Source organism: Sarcophilus harrisii, chromosome X (genome assembly GCF_902635505.1).
Source record: "Sarcophilus harrisii chromosome X, mSarHar1.11, whole genome shotgun sequence".
Taxonomy (NCBI): Eukaryota; Metazoa; Chordata; class Mammalia; order Dasyuromorphia; family Dasyuridae; genus Sarcophilus; species Sarcophilus harrisii.
The window spans coordinates 35,896,675-35,911,739 of NC_045432.1; the positions used below are offsets into that span (position 1 = coordinate 35,896,675).

General features: G+C 40.3%; 1 protein-coding gene and 1 long non-coding RNA gene across 2 annotated transcripts in view; one reads left to right on the forward strand and one right to left on the reverse strand.

Moving 5' to 3' along the window:
* Window positions 1–10,658, reverse strand: part of FRMD7 (FERM domain containing 7) — a gene marked incomplete at its 5' end in the record, with an annotated part of 72,443 nt that extends 61,785 nt beyond the window's left edge. The window contains one exon of the mRNA XM_031944613.1: window positions 10,554–10,658. Within this exon, the coding sequence (XP_031800473.1) occupies window positions 10,554–10,658 (105 nt within the window). The remainder of the gene's footprint in view (window positions 1–10,553) is intronic.
* Window positions 10,659–11,464: 806 nt separating this feature from the next.
* Window positions 11,465–14,703, forward strand: LOC116420254. Its single transcript, XR_004230555.1, has 2 exons — window positions 11,465–11,972; window positions 14,344–14,703. It is a non-coding gene; the product is annotated as an uncharacterized LOC116420254 (long non-coding RNA).
* Window positions 14,704–15,065: the final 362 nt, after the last annotated feature.

Consider the following 15,065-nt stretch of genomic DNA (forward strand, 5'->3'; position numbering starts at 1 on the left):
TTAGGAAAGTGTCTATACTACGTGCCAGGCATTGTGCCAAACACTTTACAATTATGATTTCATTTGCACAACCTTGTAAGGTGAACACTCTAATGATTCTATTTTATAGATGAGGATTCCGAGGCAAACATTAAGTGACTTGCTCATGGTCACATGAATAGTACATGTCTGACACTGGATTTGAACTCATCTTCCCATCTCAGGGTGAATCACTATCCACAGTCTTAATAGACTTAAGTACCACCAGATGTCTAAAACACTCGAGTCTCCTACAAAGATGCACACACAGAAACTATGGGATTACAACTACCATTCTTTCTAGACATAAATAACTGGAGAAACCTTTATTGTGTGGGTGTGCTGGGCCATAATGAGTTCTGATTTTGATATATTGATTCTGGGATACCTATGAGACATGGATGTAGAAATGGAGAGAAACTGGGCTTACACAGAAAGCGACATGAGATTGATTTCCTTAGACATGATACCTGGGGAGTAGCATGGGACAACAGAAAAGGCACCGATTTGGGATTCAAAATACTGCTTCAAACTGCACCTCTGACATTTGTTACCTGCATGTACTCAAGTCACCTACTTGAACCTGTGGAGATCTCAGTTTCTTTATTTGTACATTGAAGAAGATGACCTAGGTACCCTTTTAGGTCTCCGAGATCCTCTGTGGGACCTTGGATGCTCCAGTACCTTCTGAAGCCTTTCTAGCTCTTGTTTAATGAAGGGAGAGTTGGGGTGAAGATCATCTCTAACAATAAGGTCCCTTACCATGTCCACCATCAAATTACTATCCTTCCTTATTTGAACCCCTTTCCACCTCCCTCAGGAAGACTACACCCAGGAGTAACTCCTTAATTAGCTACATTCAGATAAATTTTAATCATTTTCTTACAAGCTTTAAAATTATAAAGAGCACCATTTACTGATTTTTTTAAAAAAGATATTGATCCTAAAGAACATTAAGGTTATATTTTCTAAATTCCAGACCAATTATATCCAATGAAATAAAAATTTAGTAATAGCCTGAAATGCGCCAAGCCCTCTTATGGGAATGCAAAGATGAAATATTACAGAGCCCACGCACATTCTGCTGGGAGCAGAGGTACGATGTCTACACAGATAACTGTAAGAAAAGGTAGGGAGTGATTAGGATAAAGGAGAAAGATACTGTCCAAATGTTCTGGGAAAAACTGAGCAGAAAAATAATGTTTTAGCTGGGAGGAATCAGGGAAGATTACATTGGCAAGCTTTGAAGGACTAAAAGGAATCTGCAAAGCAGAGATGAAAAAGGTCCACATTCTGGAAGAGAAGATACCTGAAGCTGTAGAAGCTAAACTGGTCATCAAGAGAATGAATGTGGAGAGAGAAAATTAAAGGGCCTAGGGCAGAACAGACCCAAGATCAAGCTGTCTTAACTTACTTGACTTTCAGAAAATTATTACTTTCACTGTCTTCATCACTTTTGTTTTTGCCTTCTATACCAGCCACTTGGGTATCAGAGGACTGGGGGGGAGGTAGAGGCAAGAGAGCAGAATAATAGGAAGAAGTATAGCCAAGTGCTGCCCTCAGATCTATAAAATGCATCAGATTGAAGACTGATGGGGAAATGCAAGAAAAAGTTACAGTGAGGAAATGGAAGGATCCTTGGATCACTAAGGCCAGAGTCTGGCCAGGAGGGGATGTGAAGCACTACAACCCCAAAGCAGCTAGGCACCAGGCTCGGGGATTCGTCCAAACCCATACTGGTGCACAGTGAGAAGGTCATGGGAATGTGTCAAGTGATATCTTTTGTCTCCTACTCCCCAGTCACAAAGCCAAGGTCAGAAATTCAGGGCAGATTGAAAAAGAGGACTTGCCTGCTGGGGTAGTGTTCTAGGATAAGGAGCAGTCACAGGCCCCAAGATTGTTCGGAAGCCAATAGTACTGGGGTAGCTTGCCCCCAGGAGAGGAAAGGAGTCTGACTCCAGTCTGGACTGAAGCCTAGAGAGCAATAATGAGGGCAGGAATGCCAGACCAAGAGGAAACCTCAAGTTCCATTGCTTTGAACTAAAATCATGACTGGGGTCATAACTGTAAGGGAGTTCAGAAGCAGTCTACTGGTGTTCAGACTGAACAGAGAACAAGAACTTGCAGAGCTCAGACCAGGATGACAGCAATTGGAACTTTGTGCTGGATCAGATCCCTGTGGGGGCAGTGAAAGCTTGTAGATCTCCAGTTTGTCCCCGAGATCCTAGAATATCAACACATTCAATAGTCAAAGAAAGTACCAACAGGATCAACCCAGATCTTCCTTCCAGAAGTACACAGGACATAGTCTAAAAGTCCAAGAAGAATAAACAAAGAATCCCACTACACAGGGCTATTATGGTTACAGGGATGCTCAAGAGCCAAACTCAGAAGATGATGACTCCAAAACATCTAGAAGCAAAGCATCAAATAAAAACACAGCTTGTTTTTAATTTAATTAGACTTCCTAGAATAGACAAAAGAAGATCTTTAAAAATGCCTTTATAAATGAAATGAGAACATTTAATGAGAAAACTGGAAAAGGCATCAACAGCTTGGAACAAGAAATACAAAGTCTTGCCCAAGCAAAAATAGAAGCCAATGATGCCATGAGGCAACAGAAAATATTAAAACAAAGTCAAAAAACTGAAAAAGTAGACGTTTAAGGCACCTTAAAGTAAAAACAAACAACCCAGAAAATGAATTGAGGGGGGAAAAGAATTTAAAAATCATTGGATTACCTTAACACCATGACTAGATAAAAGCCTAGACACAGTATTTCAAAAAACCTTAAAACTACTTAGATCTCTTATAACAAAAGAGCAAAGTAGAAATAGGAAAAAATTTTCCTGTAAGGAGCCCCTTAATGAAAACTTGTAGGAACGTCATGACTAGGTCATAGGATGATATCATGAGCTTCTAAGTCTAAGAAAAAATACTGCAAAGCAGGAAAAACCCATGGACCGACAAGCCACAGAGTCACACTCTACCACAAGACAGCAGCAGGCAAATGTAGAAACTTGGAGCTAGGAATAACTTAACCAGGAAAAGAGGAATATCCTACAGAAGGAAAAAAAAAGCAACTCTTACTAAAATAGAGGACTTCTCAAGCATTCCTAGTGAAAAGGTCACATCTTGTGCAGAACTTTGAAACTGAAACATAGAAGTTAAGAGGAATATAAAAAGGAAAATATGAATGAAAAATCAGGGTCTAAAACAAGGATGCACTACATACATTCAAATACTGGTATCTCTGAAATCTATCCTCATCAGGAGTCAGAGAAAGTTCCAATTACACAGAAGGATCAGTAGTTTGCTTTACCTTTTTAAAAACTTATTTTTAATTTATGCCATAAGAGAAACATTTCTATAATAGTATAGTAAAAAGAGAAAATGAGTATAAAGCTTCAAATTTATCATGCACAACTTACAATTCCTTTTAAATATTATTTTTTTTTAAATGGCGAAGGAGGCACCGATATGACTTTTTCACTTAATGTATTTTTCTTTTGGATATGGCAAATATAGAAAGTTGTTTTATTTATATATTTTTATGTGGTTTTTCCTCCAATTCTCAATTGGGGAAAAGGGGGTGGGATTGAAATGAGGATTTATTGACTATAAAAAGAACCTGAGGCAGTTAGGTGGCACAGTGGATAGAGCACCAGCCCTGAAGTCAGGAGGATCTGGGTTCAAACCTGGCCTCAGACAATTAATACTTCCCTAGCCGTATGACCCTGAGCAAGTCACTTAATCCCAATTGCCTCAGCAAAACAAATAAAAAAGTGAACTCTGGTGCTAAAGCACCTCTCACCTGTGTGATATTGGACAACACCCTCAAACTTGTCTGGTTTTCCATTTTCTTCATCTAGGAAATAAAGGTTGGTTGGACTAGATGGCTTCCAAAATCCCTTCAAGTTCTATGCCTCTTCTCCCCATACCTCAACATACATTCATTCAGTTCACTATCAAAATAAACAGGAATCCATGGGCAAAAACTGAACTATAACGTCATTAAGACATTAATGACTATTTATAAATGCCAACATGCCGGTAGCCCCTGTTCTAAAGCCTTCACAATCCAACAGGAGCAGAGAACACGCAAACCACTCTGTACAAACTAGATCCATACAAGATGATTTGAAGGGAATGACAAGTTGTAAGGGGGAATTGGGAAAGGTTTTTTGCAGAAAGTTCTCTCTAAACTGGGACTTGAAGGAAGTTAGGGAAGTGGGGGGTGTGAAGGGAAATGGGGAAAAGAATTCTAGGCCTGGGAGAAAAAAAAAAAAAATCAGAAAAAGTACCTGGAGTTAAGAACTTTTAAAGTCTTATTAGAGTAAAAGCAAGGAAATCCGTATCATTAGATTGCAAAAAGAATAAAGTATAAGACTAGGAACAGACAGGAAAAGGCCAGGTTATCAAAAGGTCAAAAAGCCTGAAAAGTTGTGGTAGCAGCAGCTGAAGAGGAAGAAACATGGGGGGAAGGGGAAGGAAGGGTCCCAAAGCAGCAAGGAGCTGGCCTAAAGAGACACTCCACAGGGACCACCCAGCACTTTCTCCTGCCTTCCATGGGCTACACTGTAGTCCCCTCCCACCTGGAGTCTGGGGAAGTGATGGACAGGCCCTTCAACCTTCACTCAACAGCAGAGCAGACAACCAGCTCTTATTAACATAGGGAAATATGAAGAGGCTATTTACTGTCATGAAAAACCAACCACATATTTTTCTGAAGTCATGAAGCTGTTACAATCTGAGCAGGCTCAATCAGCAAAGGATTATAGATGGAGAGCTACATGACACTTATCTAGTGGAGGCAGAAAAGGGCAAAGCAGAAAGAGAGGTGAAATGTTGAGTAGGATCCCATCACCTGCTGACATTGTATAAACCCCCTTCAGAAGATGGGACCAATGGCCAGAGCATGCCTGTGTCTCAGAAGTTTGGTTCTGCCCTTACCAGAAATGCCAGGGTTCTTTTACAAGGACCCAGATGTTCTACCTCTTCTCATTCAGAAGAGCCAACAGACCATTTTCTAAGTAGCCAAGCCCAAAAGACATCAAAGCAATAATAGGAAAGCAAGCAATCAATCTGCTGATCTAAAACAAGAGGCACTTTCTTAGGGTTGATCCTGAAAGGTTAAAGGAAGAAAATTTAAGCAAGTCAAAGCTGCAAAGACCAAACTTTCAAAAAGCCACCCTAGAAAAGCAATTTAGTGACTACAACCTCCTCAATCTGACCGGGTTTCATTCCCAACCTTCCTTCCTTAGCCTTGCCATCCCCAAGAACTACTCCCTCTGGAGTTTCCCAAGGATATTCTGAAAACACTTATAGTTAAATGAAAAGTCACAAGGGGTAAGAAGTGATAAAGAAGAGGAAATCATACAATACAGGAAAGGGGAAAACCAGGAAGCTAGGAATGGTCTTTGGTGGAACATCATCTGATGAATACTGTTGGAGGTAAAGTGATGGTATAGAAAGCAACCATTAAAACAAAGCTTAATCACTAATTGACCAGAGCCAAGGCCATTGGAGGTGGCAAATGCTAACCACCTGGAGGATCAGTTTCTCATGATTCAAACCAAATGGTAACCTGGAATAACCGTTTCAAGCAGCAGCTACTCTCCTTTTCCTAACTTCAGGATTATACTATTTAATTAATTTGTCATATCATGAAGAATAGTGCCAAATCGAATTAATACAGAAACCCAAGGGTGGACTCTCATGATGTAATGACTATGTGCATTTTGTTAGGCACAATTTAGCAATTCAAATAAGGCACACCAGTTACATGCTTTCCAAGATGAGGCTTTATGTGCAACACCTTACCGTAGTCCTAACAAGATGATAACCTCAGGACTATCAGAAGAAATGTTTAAATTTCTACTTTTAAAAGAAACCAGATTATTAGTTCTGGTTTTTTATTTAACAGTTTACATAGTTAATCAGGATACATATAAAATTTTGACTGTTTGCAGGATTAAAATGTTATCCATCATTTAAAAAAAACCCAAGAAATTATCCCTTTAATTTTAATGGTGGATGCACGGAAGTAATGCAAGTATCAAAAAAAAAAAAAAAAAAATCCAATAAAACTACATTATGGTAAAGAAGCCAAAGGATTGTGTATTTGCTCTTGGAAGTAAATGGGAGACAGTGGAATCTACTGGAGAAAGAAATGACAGACCTATACTCAAAAAGATCACTTTGACAGTGGGATAGAGAATGGGCTGGTGTGGGGAAAGACTTGAGACAGAGAAATCACCTAGCAGACTATTGAAATAGTCTAACTATGAGCTAATAAGGCCATGAACCAGGGTACTGACAGGGTCAGGAAAAAGAGCATATAAGAGAAATATCATAAAGATAGCAACAGCAGGACCTACTGACAGATTAGATGTGGGTATGAGGAGGCTTTAAGGGTGACACCCAGATTGCAGGTCTGGGTGACTGGAGATTGGTGGCACGCTCAACAATAACAGGGAATTTAGAGAGGGGAGGTTTTATAGAAGAAGATGTTGAGAGTAGTTTTGAATATGAGTTTGAGAAGGACATGTAATGGAACATCCAGTTTGAAACGTACAACAGGTAAAGAAATAAAACTGGAGGGGAGTTGTATTTATCTAGTCCTAACCTCTCACTTGACATCTGAAAATTGCCAGCATAGAGAGAACAATTGAATCCACAGGAGTTGAAGAGATCAACTGAAATTGTATAAAGACAGAAGAGAACCTGGGACAAAAACCTGAGGCATACCCACAGTTAACCACTGCAGCCTGAATGAAGACAGAGCAAAGAAAACTGAAGAAAATCCAGAAGAGAGAAGTGTCACAGGAACCTAGAGAGAAAAAGATTATCACTGAGAAATAGGTGATGGAGAAGACCATTAGTTATGGCTATTAAAAGGGTAAAGGAGGGTGAGAGAAGAAATAATTCGTCCCCATTTTACAGAAGAGAAACTGAGACAGAGGTTAAGCGACATGCTCAGGGTCACACAATTAACTGTCTCACTGAGGCCAGATTTATTTTCAGATCTTCTTGACTCCAAGCCCAGGGCTCTATCCACTTTATCATCTGGTTACCAATCTATTAAGACATCATTGGTAACTTTAAAATGAGGAGGAGTTTCAGCTGAATGATGAGAATGGAAACAAGACTGCAGCCAATAAGAGAGTGAGAGGAAAGTGGAGACAGTAACTAGAGATTGCCTTCTCAATAAGTTTAGTCACAAAAAGGAAACAAAATGACCACTAGGGATAAGTATACCAAGTAAGTTTTCTGATGGCAGCTGAGATATGGGCATGTTTGTACGTAGCAGAAGAAGTAGCCAGTAGACAGGGAGAGACTGAAAACTATTAAGGGAATGGAAATGACAGAGGGGACACCCTGCTTCAGAACACAGGATGGGTAATGGGATCCCTTAGGAATGTAGAAGTTTGCCTTGGAAAGAAAGAAGACATCTTCATTTGCGACTGAGGTCAGGGAGTAGATAGAAGCCAAAGGCATCTGAGTGATATAAAAAGAGAAGGTGGAGGGGTTGGGAAGGAAAAAACAGATTCAATTTTTCCAGTGCAATATAATGCAAGGTTCACAGCTGTGTGGGTTGGGGATAATGAACTACCGGATTCTCCCTAGAAAGTAAAGACATTATGGCAGCTTCCTTCTCTCACTGGGTCTGAATTTTCCAAGTAACTCACAGAAAAAGCAAGGCAGTCAAGAATTACTGGCTCTTACAATGTACCTGACCACTGTGTTAAGTACTTAGAAATACAAAAATAAACCAAAAAAAACTCTCTGCCCTTAAGGGGCTTATGTTCTAATAAAGGGAAGACAACACAAAAAAGGGAGTTGAAAAGGGGGAAGGGGAAGCTTAGTGAGGCAGTCCTGAAGAACCTTGAGGCACAGTCAGGAGAAAAGCAGGGTTGACGAGGTTCAGTTTTACACAAAAGTAAACCACTATCTGAGATAACTTTTCCAAATTTATTTTTTGAATCCCCTGCCTACAGTGTACATTTAAAAAAACTATCTTCCTTCTCCTTTAGCCCCCACATCTAATCAGGTGCCAAGTCTTATGGTACTTCCAAAATATCTCTCCCACCAGTCTGTTATGTGACTCCCAAAAACCCCACCCTAGTTCAACAGGACTGCAATCGTCTCCTCAATAGTCTGTGCTGCTAATCTGTACCATGCCATACACCTCTGGAAAAATCACATCCCTATAATAAAAGTCTAAGCATGTCTTTCCCCTTCTTAAGTCTTTGATGACTCCCCATGGTGACATTCTCCAGTCTGACATATGTAAAAGGCTGAGCAAACTACCAGAATATTCTTTCTTCCCTGCTCTTTAAATCCCTTCTCTTCCTCAAAGGCCTATAATGTAACCTTCCCAGCAGAGTTTTCTTCTTGCTGTGTTTTCCTGAAGTACTCGGAGAAAAGAATTCTCCTGTACTTCCCTCACTCACTCTCTCTCCGTCTTCCCCCACTCTCCGCCTTTGTTTTACTTTTATCTGTATAAATGACCTACCCCTATAGCCCCGAAGACTACAACTTCATTGAGGTGTCTCCTCTCCTCTTCCTTTCCCCAGCACCAAGCACAGCATCTGGGGGCCTACACATGCTGAACATTAGGTTCATGAACCTGTGGCACTAGAAGAAAACACACACACACGTATTGAAAGTGGTTTTAGTTGTAGTACCCCCAATATTTACCAGAGCACTTTTATGAACTTGAAACAGGTGGGTTGGGCAAAAAAACTCGCAGAACCTGAAGAGTCTTCTGTTAAAAAGCACGCTGAAGCGCGCGGCGAAGTACAAAACTGGAGGTCGGCGCAGGGCGCCGACGTCACTGGCTGGGCGACGGCGCACGCGTGACGTCACCAGCGCGCCGGCAGCGAAGACACTGAGGAAGAGGCAAGAGGCGCGCGCGGTTTGCCTTTTTCTTTTTGCGTATGGGGGTGCGGGACTACGAAACTTTCCCAAAACCCCCAATCCAGAGATTCGGGGGGGGGGGGCGGGAAGGGGCGCGCGAAAACGCGTGGCTCGGAAGGTAAAGCTTCGATCCGCGGGCCCGGGGCCGTCCGGAGGCGCGGCCTTTGGCCCCATTTCTGACACCTAAAGTCCCGTCTGGAAGTTTATTTAGCCTTGACCTTCCCTGGGGGCCGTGGGCTACAGCGCTCTAAATGTCAGCAGGGCCCAGGTTCAATGTGAGGGCGATGGAATCGGTTTTTTTTTTTTTCTTTTTTGCTGAGGCAAGTAATTTGCCAAGTTACGTGTCTGAGGCCAGATTTGAACTAGGTCCTCCTGACTTTAGGGCTGGTGTTCTATCCTCTGTGCCACCTAGTGCTCCCATGGCCAAGTCATTTAACCATTTCAGTGCTCTAGCTGACTTTTTAAAAGGAGGGGTGACAACCTTTTTTGTGAAGCCTATGGTCCCCTTCCTCAGAATTACGCTTAATGGGTTACATAGAATAAATTACACAGGATTAGAGTCAATCATATTGGTAAATAGTTGTCTAATTTTTTTTTTTTTTTAAAGTTCATTTGATGTTTAACCTATATTGGATTACTTGCTATCTAGGGGAGGAGGGAGGGAAAAAATTTGGAGCACAAGGTTTTCTAAGGGTGAATGTTGAAAACTATCCGTGCATATTTTGAAAATAAAAAGCTTGACTAAAAAAAAAAAAAAAAATGCAAGTTCATATGAGTCAAATTTATAAAAAATAAGAGCCATGCCCTATTGGTAAAAGATCAAAAAGTATGATACGAGCCCAAAGGGCTATGCATTCATGCATATCCTTTGACCTAGTAACACCACTACTAGGCATTAATACCAAGAGATTAAAAAAAAAAAAAAAAAAAAAAGGAAAATGGCCTGTATGTACCAAAAATATCCATAGCAGATCTCTTCTCATGGCAAAAAAAAAATTGGAAATTAAGTTTCCAGTTGGTGAATGACTCAATAAAGTATGGTATGTGATTTTGTCAACTTAGACATGTCACTGCACTTACCTGAAGTTGTTTCCTTATTTATATAATGTGTGTGTTGAGGCACATGATCTCTAGGGTTCTTTCCCTAACATTCCATCATTCTAAGAAATACAATTGAATATCAGTTTTGGGCTTCAAACTATCAAAATGAGAACTGAATAAGAAAGGATTATATTTTAGATCCAATTCTTGAGCTTCTCTGAAATGGCAGATTATTATTTCATAGGAGACTTTCAACAGATATCATTTGCTTTACAAATAGAACAAAGAAGAAAAAGGATCAGGACTTAAATTGAAAGAATACAGATTCACATTTATATATTTTAAAAAATGATCCTCAAATGGAGATAGCCATTTGTTGTCAGTTTTCTTTTCTCTAGTCTAATATAGTATCTGTCTTCATTAATATTTAGAAGATGATATAGAATACTTTATTGACTACTGAAATAAAACAACCCAGATTTTCAGAGGTGAATAGCTAGTCCATGATTTTGAAGGACTCAAAAATTAAAAAAGGCAAGTTCACATATACCAAAGAATCCTTCTCCTCCTACCTCCAATCCTCTTAGGAAGATTCTGACCTGCTTTGGCAGTTGTCCCACACCACTGAAGTTCCAGATCCAGTCTCTGGATTTTCTCTTCAGTAGTGCTGCAAACCACAGTTAAGATATTTATTAATCATCTCACTGTAAATAAAATTTTTCTGTTTCCATAAGTGGGGGGAAAAACCCAAAATAATCCCAAGGAGAAAAGTGAAGGATGAGTGGACGAAGGATCCTGAAGAATTGGGGGAAGAGAAGGATGCAGTTGTAGGTTCCTTTAGGCTAAAGATTCTTATAAAAAGTCAGCAAGCCAGAATAGTTGTCTATATTCATCTTCAAAACATATTTTCCTTTGAATGTTTACTTTTACAGAAAGGTGAAAGAAACAGAAAAGAGAAGTTAAGATAGTCATATTCTGAAGAGTAAGGCAACTGAGACTAAGGATTCTTAACCTAAGATTATAGAGCATTGGTTCTATGGATTTGGGGGAGGGGGGGGGTGTTATAATGGAAAAGGGGAGTTAAATGACTCACCTAAGGTCACACAGGTAGCATGTGTCAAGTGCCTGAGGCCAGACTTGAACCGCAGTTCTCCTTTCTCCACAGCTATCACCTAGCTGCCCTGTGGACAGATTAAACCAAAAAATTTCCTTTTAAAAATTTAAATACAAAAAGTTAATTTAAAAAGACAATGTAGAAAATGTGAACACATTAAATTTCTAAAAAGTTATGGCTCAGTAGTAGTACGTGTGTAGGGGGAAAATTTTTTCCTTTCCTTAGCCAACTATCATTTTACCATCAACACAAAAGTAAAAAAGGCCTGCTACATCTACATAGTTAAATTTATGAAATAGATATCCACCTTCAATCTGTTCTGCACAGTAGATCATTTGTTGACAGTCAGAAGTCATTTAAAATTAAATCTGTCCAGTGAAGAAAGCAAAGTTGAAAAGCTCTTACTGGCATAGGACCTCGAAAAAGGTCTTGACAAAAACATAAAACCAATACCTTCCTAAAACCCAAATTTAGAACCACTAACTCTTCCTCTTCCAATGTTACAAGAAGAATGAGAAAGACAGAGCCGAGGAACCTGAACTCACAATAAAATAACCAGTGTTGATTTTTCTTTAGGGAAGTGACCTTTCCATCCCACCCATTCCGGGCCAACAGTGCTGCTGCTCCTCTGCCACCATCTTGGATTTCACCTTGCTCTGTGCCTGCTTCACAATAAAGTTAGCTGTGGCTTGCACCTCACCTTCTCTTTTCTCCTTCATGACAGTATTGCGTTTTCCTACCACCACCCGACAGTCTACCTGCAGATACCAAGGAAATCTTCCAAGACATTTGATTTTCTTTGGACTTTTATATATTCATCATATGTATTTAAATACAGCGTGAAAAGGGGCCTGCACACTTCACCAGACTGCCAACAGTAAGTTAAGAACCCTGAATTTATGGCTTCAGCCAGAAGCAAGTGGCTTCAACTGAACTCTCTCCTGGTCCATCTTCTCCCTCCCTTGGCATTCTCATCAATTCCTAAGGGTTTAGTTTTCATATCTATAGAAATATGCCTTCTAAATCTGTATATCCAGCCTTAGTCTCACCATGGGATCCCAGATGCAAAGACAGTCCAAAAACAAAAAAATCAAGTCCTGCTGTCTAGGAACTCAGAATTCTAATTCAGGAAGCAATATGAGAATAAGACAGGCAAAGTAATTAACAAAGGAAAGGTTCTAGCATTAAGGGAAACTGGGAAAGCTTCCTTTTGAAAGTGGGGTTTTAGCTAGGACTTGAAGGAAACTGAGGAAGCCAGGAGATGGGAATAGGGAAGGAAAGTGTTCTGTGTTCTAGGCATGGAGGACAGCCAGGGAGAGTGCCAGGAATCAGGAGATGGGAATGTCTGGTGCAAGGAACAAGAAGAAATCCAATGTCACTGGATATTAGAGTGAGGTTTAAGAACACTGCAAAGGTAGGAGAAGGCTAGGTTTTGGAGGGCTTTGGATGCCCTTCAATGTCTGTGGAGGGGACAGGAAGTCATTGAAGTTTACTGAATAGAGGGATGATGTGGTCAAATCAACACTTTAGGAAGATAACTTTTACAGAAAGGTAGAGGAAGGACCAGAGTGAGGAGAGACTTGAATCAGGGAGACCAAGTAGCCAGCTAAGGCAAGAGTTGGGCTGAGAAGTGGCAAAAGCCTCGATACCAGGGAAATGGAGGTATAATAGGGAAGAGATGTCAAAGTACTGGCTATGGAGAATGAGAGAAAGGGAGGAGCTGAGGAGGATACCTAGGTTGCCGGTGGGATGGTGGTAGCCTCAACAGTACAGTAAAGCTGGGAAGAGCAGGGGGTTTGGAGAGGAAAGAGATGAGTGGGATTTTGGACATGTTGAGTTTAAGACATTGAGAGGACACATAGTTTTTGATGTCCAACAGACAGCTGGAGATCTAAGACTAGGTGTTAGGAGAGAGGTTCAGGGTGATGGATAATAACCAAGGCTGCAGGGAGGTCAGGAAGGTTGAGGGCTGAGGAAAGACCCTTGGATTTGCCTGGAGGTCATGACAGAAGATCTGGTATTTGAGGCAAATCAGCCCTGAGACCACTGGATCCATGGGAGCTGATGCAAGGGCAGGGCTCCAAAGCAGAGATTCTCCTCTCCAGGTTCATGGCTTCTTCTACTGTCACCGTTCCTAGACTCATGTCCTTCGAGTCAAGCATTCATTCTGTAGGAATTTAGGAAGGATCTTCTAGGTGCTGGTGAGACAGAAAACAGACACACCGTCTTCAAAATGCTTACATGCTACTGAGAGAAAAGAATACTTTACAAATTAGCAAACAGAAAAGAATTTTGAGGAAGAGGGCACTAATAGCTACGGGGATGAGGAAAGGCCTACTGTAGAAGGAGCACTTCAGCTGAACTTTGGAGGAAGCTGTGAATTTCACGGGGACAAAATAGACTAGATATGGGGAGACCAAATAGGAGACTATGCTGACAGCGGACAGAAAAGTGAGGAAGAGGCCCCCTCTAAAGTGAAAAACAAATTCTTTGGTTCAGGATTGAAGAGCCTGAATAATCTGGTGTCAGGCTCGGTTTTTCTTCCAGGCACTCCCCCACTCATCTCCTACCTGTGGGCAGTGGCTTAGGCCCGTCCCCCAGCCTAACCTGTTTCTTAAAATTATTAGGTTCTGGAAGAACTCAGAGCAGATGCCATTTTCTACCCAAAACTTTACTAATTCTCCATCTGTTGATACTATCTCCCTCAAAAGGTTCTGTGTTCCAGAGAGAGGACTACAGGAACTGAGTGTGGACCACAACATAGCATTTTCACTCTTCCTGTTGTTGTGTGCTTTAATTTTTTGTTTTCCTTCTCAGGTTGTTTTTTTTTTTTTTTCCTTTCTAGATCCGATTTTTCTTGGACATCAAGATAACTGTATAAATATATCTACATATATTTTAACATATTTAATATATATTGGATTACCTTCCAGCTAGGGGAGGGGTGGGGGGGAAGGAGGGGAAAACTTGGAACAGAAGGTTTTGCAAGGGTCAATGCTGAAAAATTACCCATGAATATGTTTTGTATATAAAAAGCTATTATAATAATAAAGAAGAAAAAAAAAAAAGGTTCTGTGTTTATGAGTATGAATTTACATTGAATGTAAGTTCCTTAGGAGCAGAAACTGAGTTGTTCTCTTTGTATCCTCACAAATTAGGCCCTTAAAAAAAAATCTGACCTAGAATTACATCCAATTAAGGGTTAAAAAGTCCACAGATTTGCTTTTTTTTTTTTTTTTTCTCCCAAGCTGCAGTATTCTAGTTCTCCAGAAGACGACGCTCACGAACTTCAAAAGCAGAGGAGTGGATGCTAAAGAAAAGACGACAAAAATGGCTGCAATCTGAAATGATCCCACAGGAGGGAGACACTGAGACCCCCTTCACTTTGCACGCAGCCCGAAAAGGGGTGGAACAGAAAGAGGAGGGGGAGGATTAGAGCAATTGCGTCAGAGAAGGGAGGGGGAGCGAAGTTTTTTCTTTTTTTTCTCCTGTTGCTAGGAGACCATGTTGCTAAGAGACAGAGCTCGAGCTTCTCCCGCCCCTCTCCTGAGTCGTTTTTTTCAATCGTCATCGTTTTCCTCTGGTCGCTTTGCCGCCTTATTTAAATCGGAGTTTTTAAAAAAGAGAATGAGTTTATTTAAGTTTGTGGACTATTCTTACCGTGATTTTTATTTGAATTGGTGCTTCATTTTACAAATTTTCAAAACACCTGTATGTTAAACTCTGCAAATAAAGTTTTTTTTTTAAAAATATATACTTAATTATTATATCAAAACAAATCTATTAAAATAAGGCAACATCTTTTCCAGTAAATCCTTCACACTGCTACATAATAATATGTAAAATAAAGCAACATGGTTTCCAGACAATCCTTCACACTGCTACATAGTAACAAATATATAAAACAAGGCAACATAATTTCCAGCCAATCCTTCACACTGCTACATAATAACAAATATATAAAATAAGG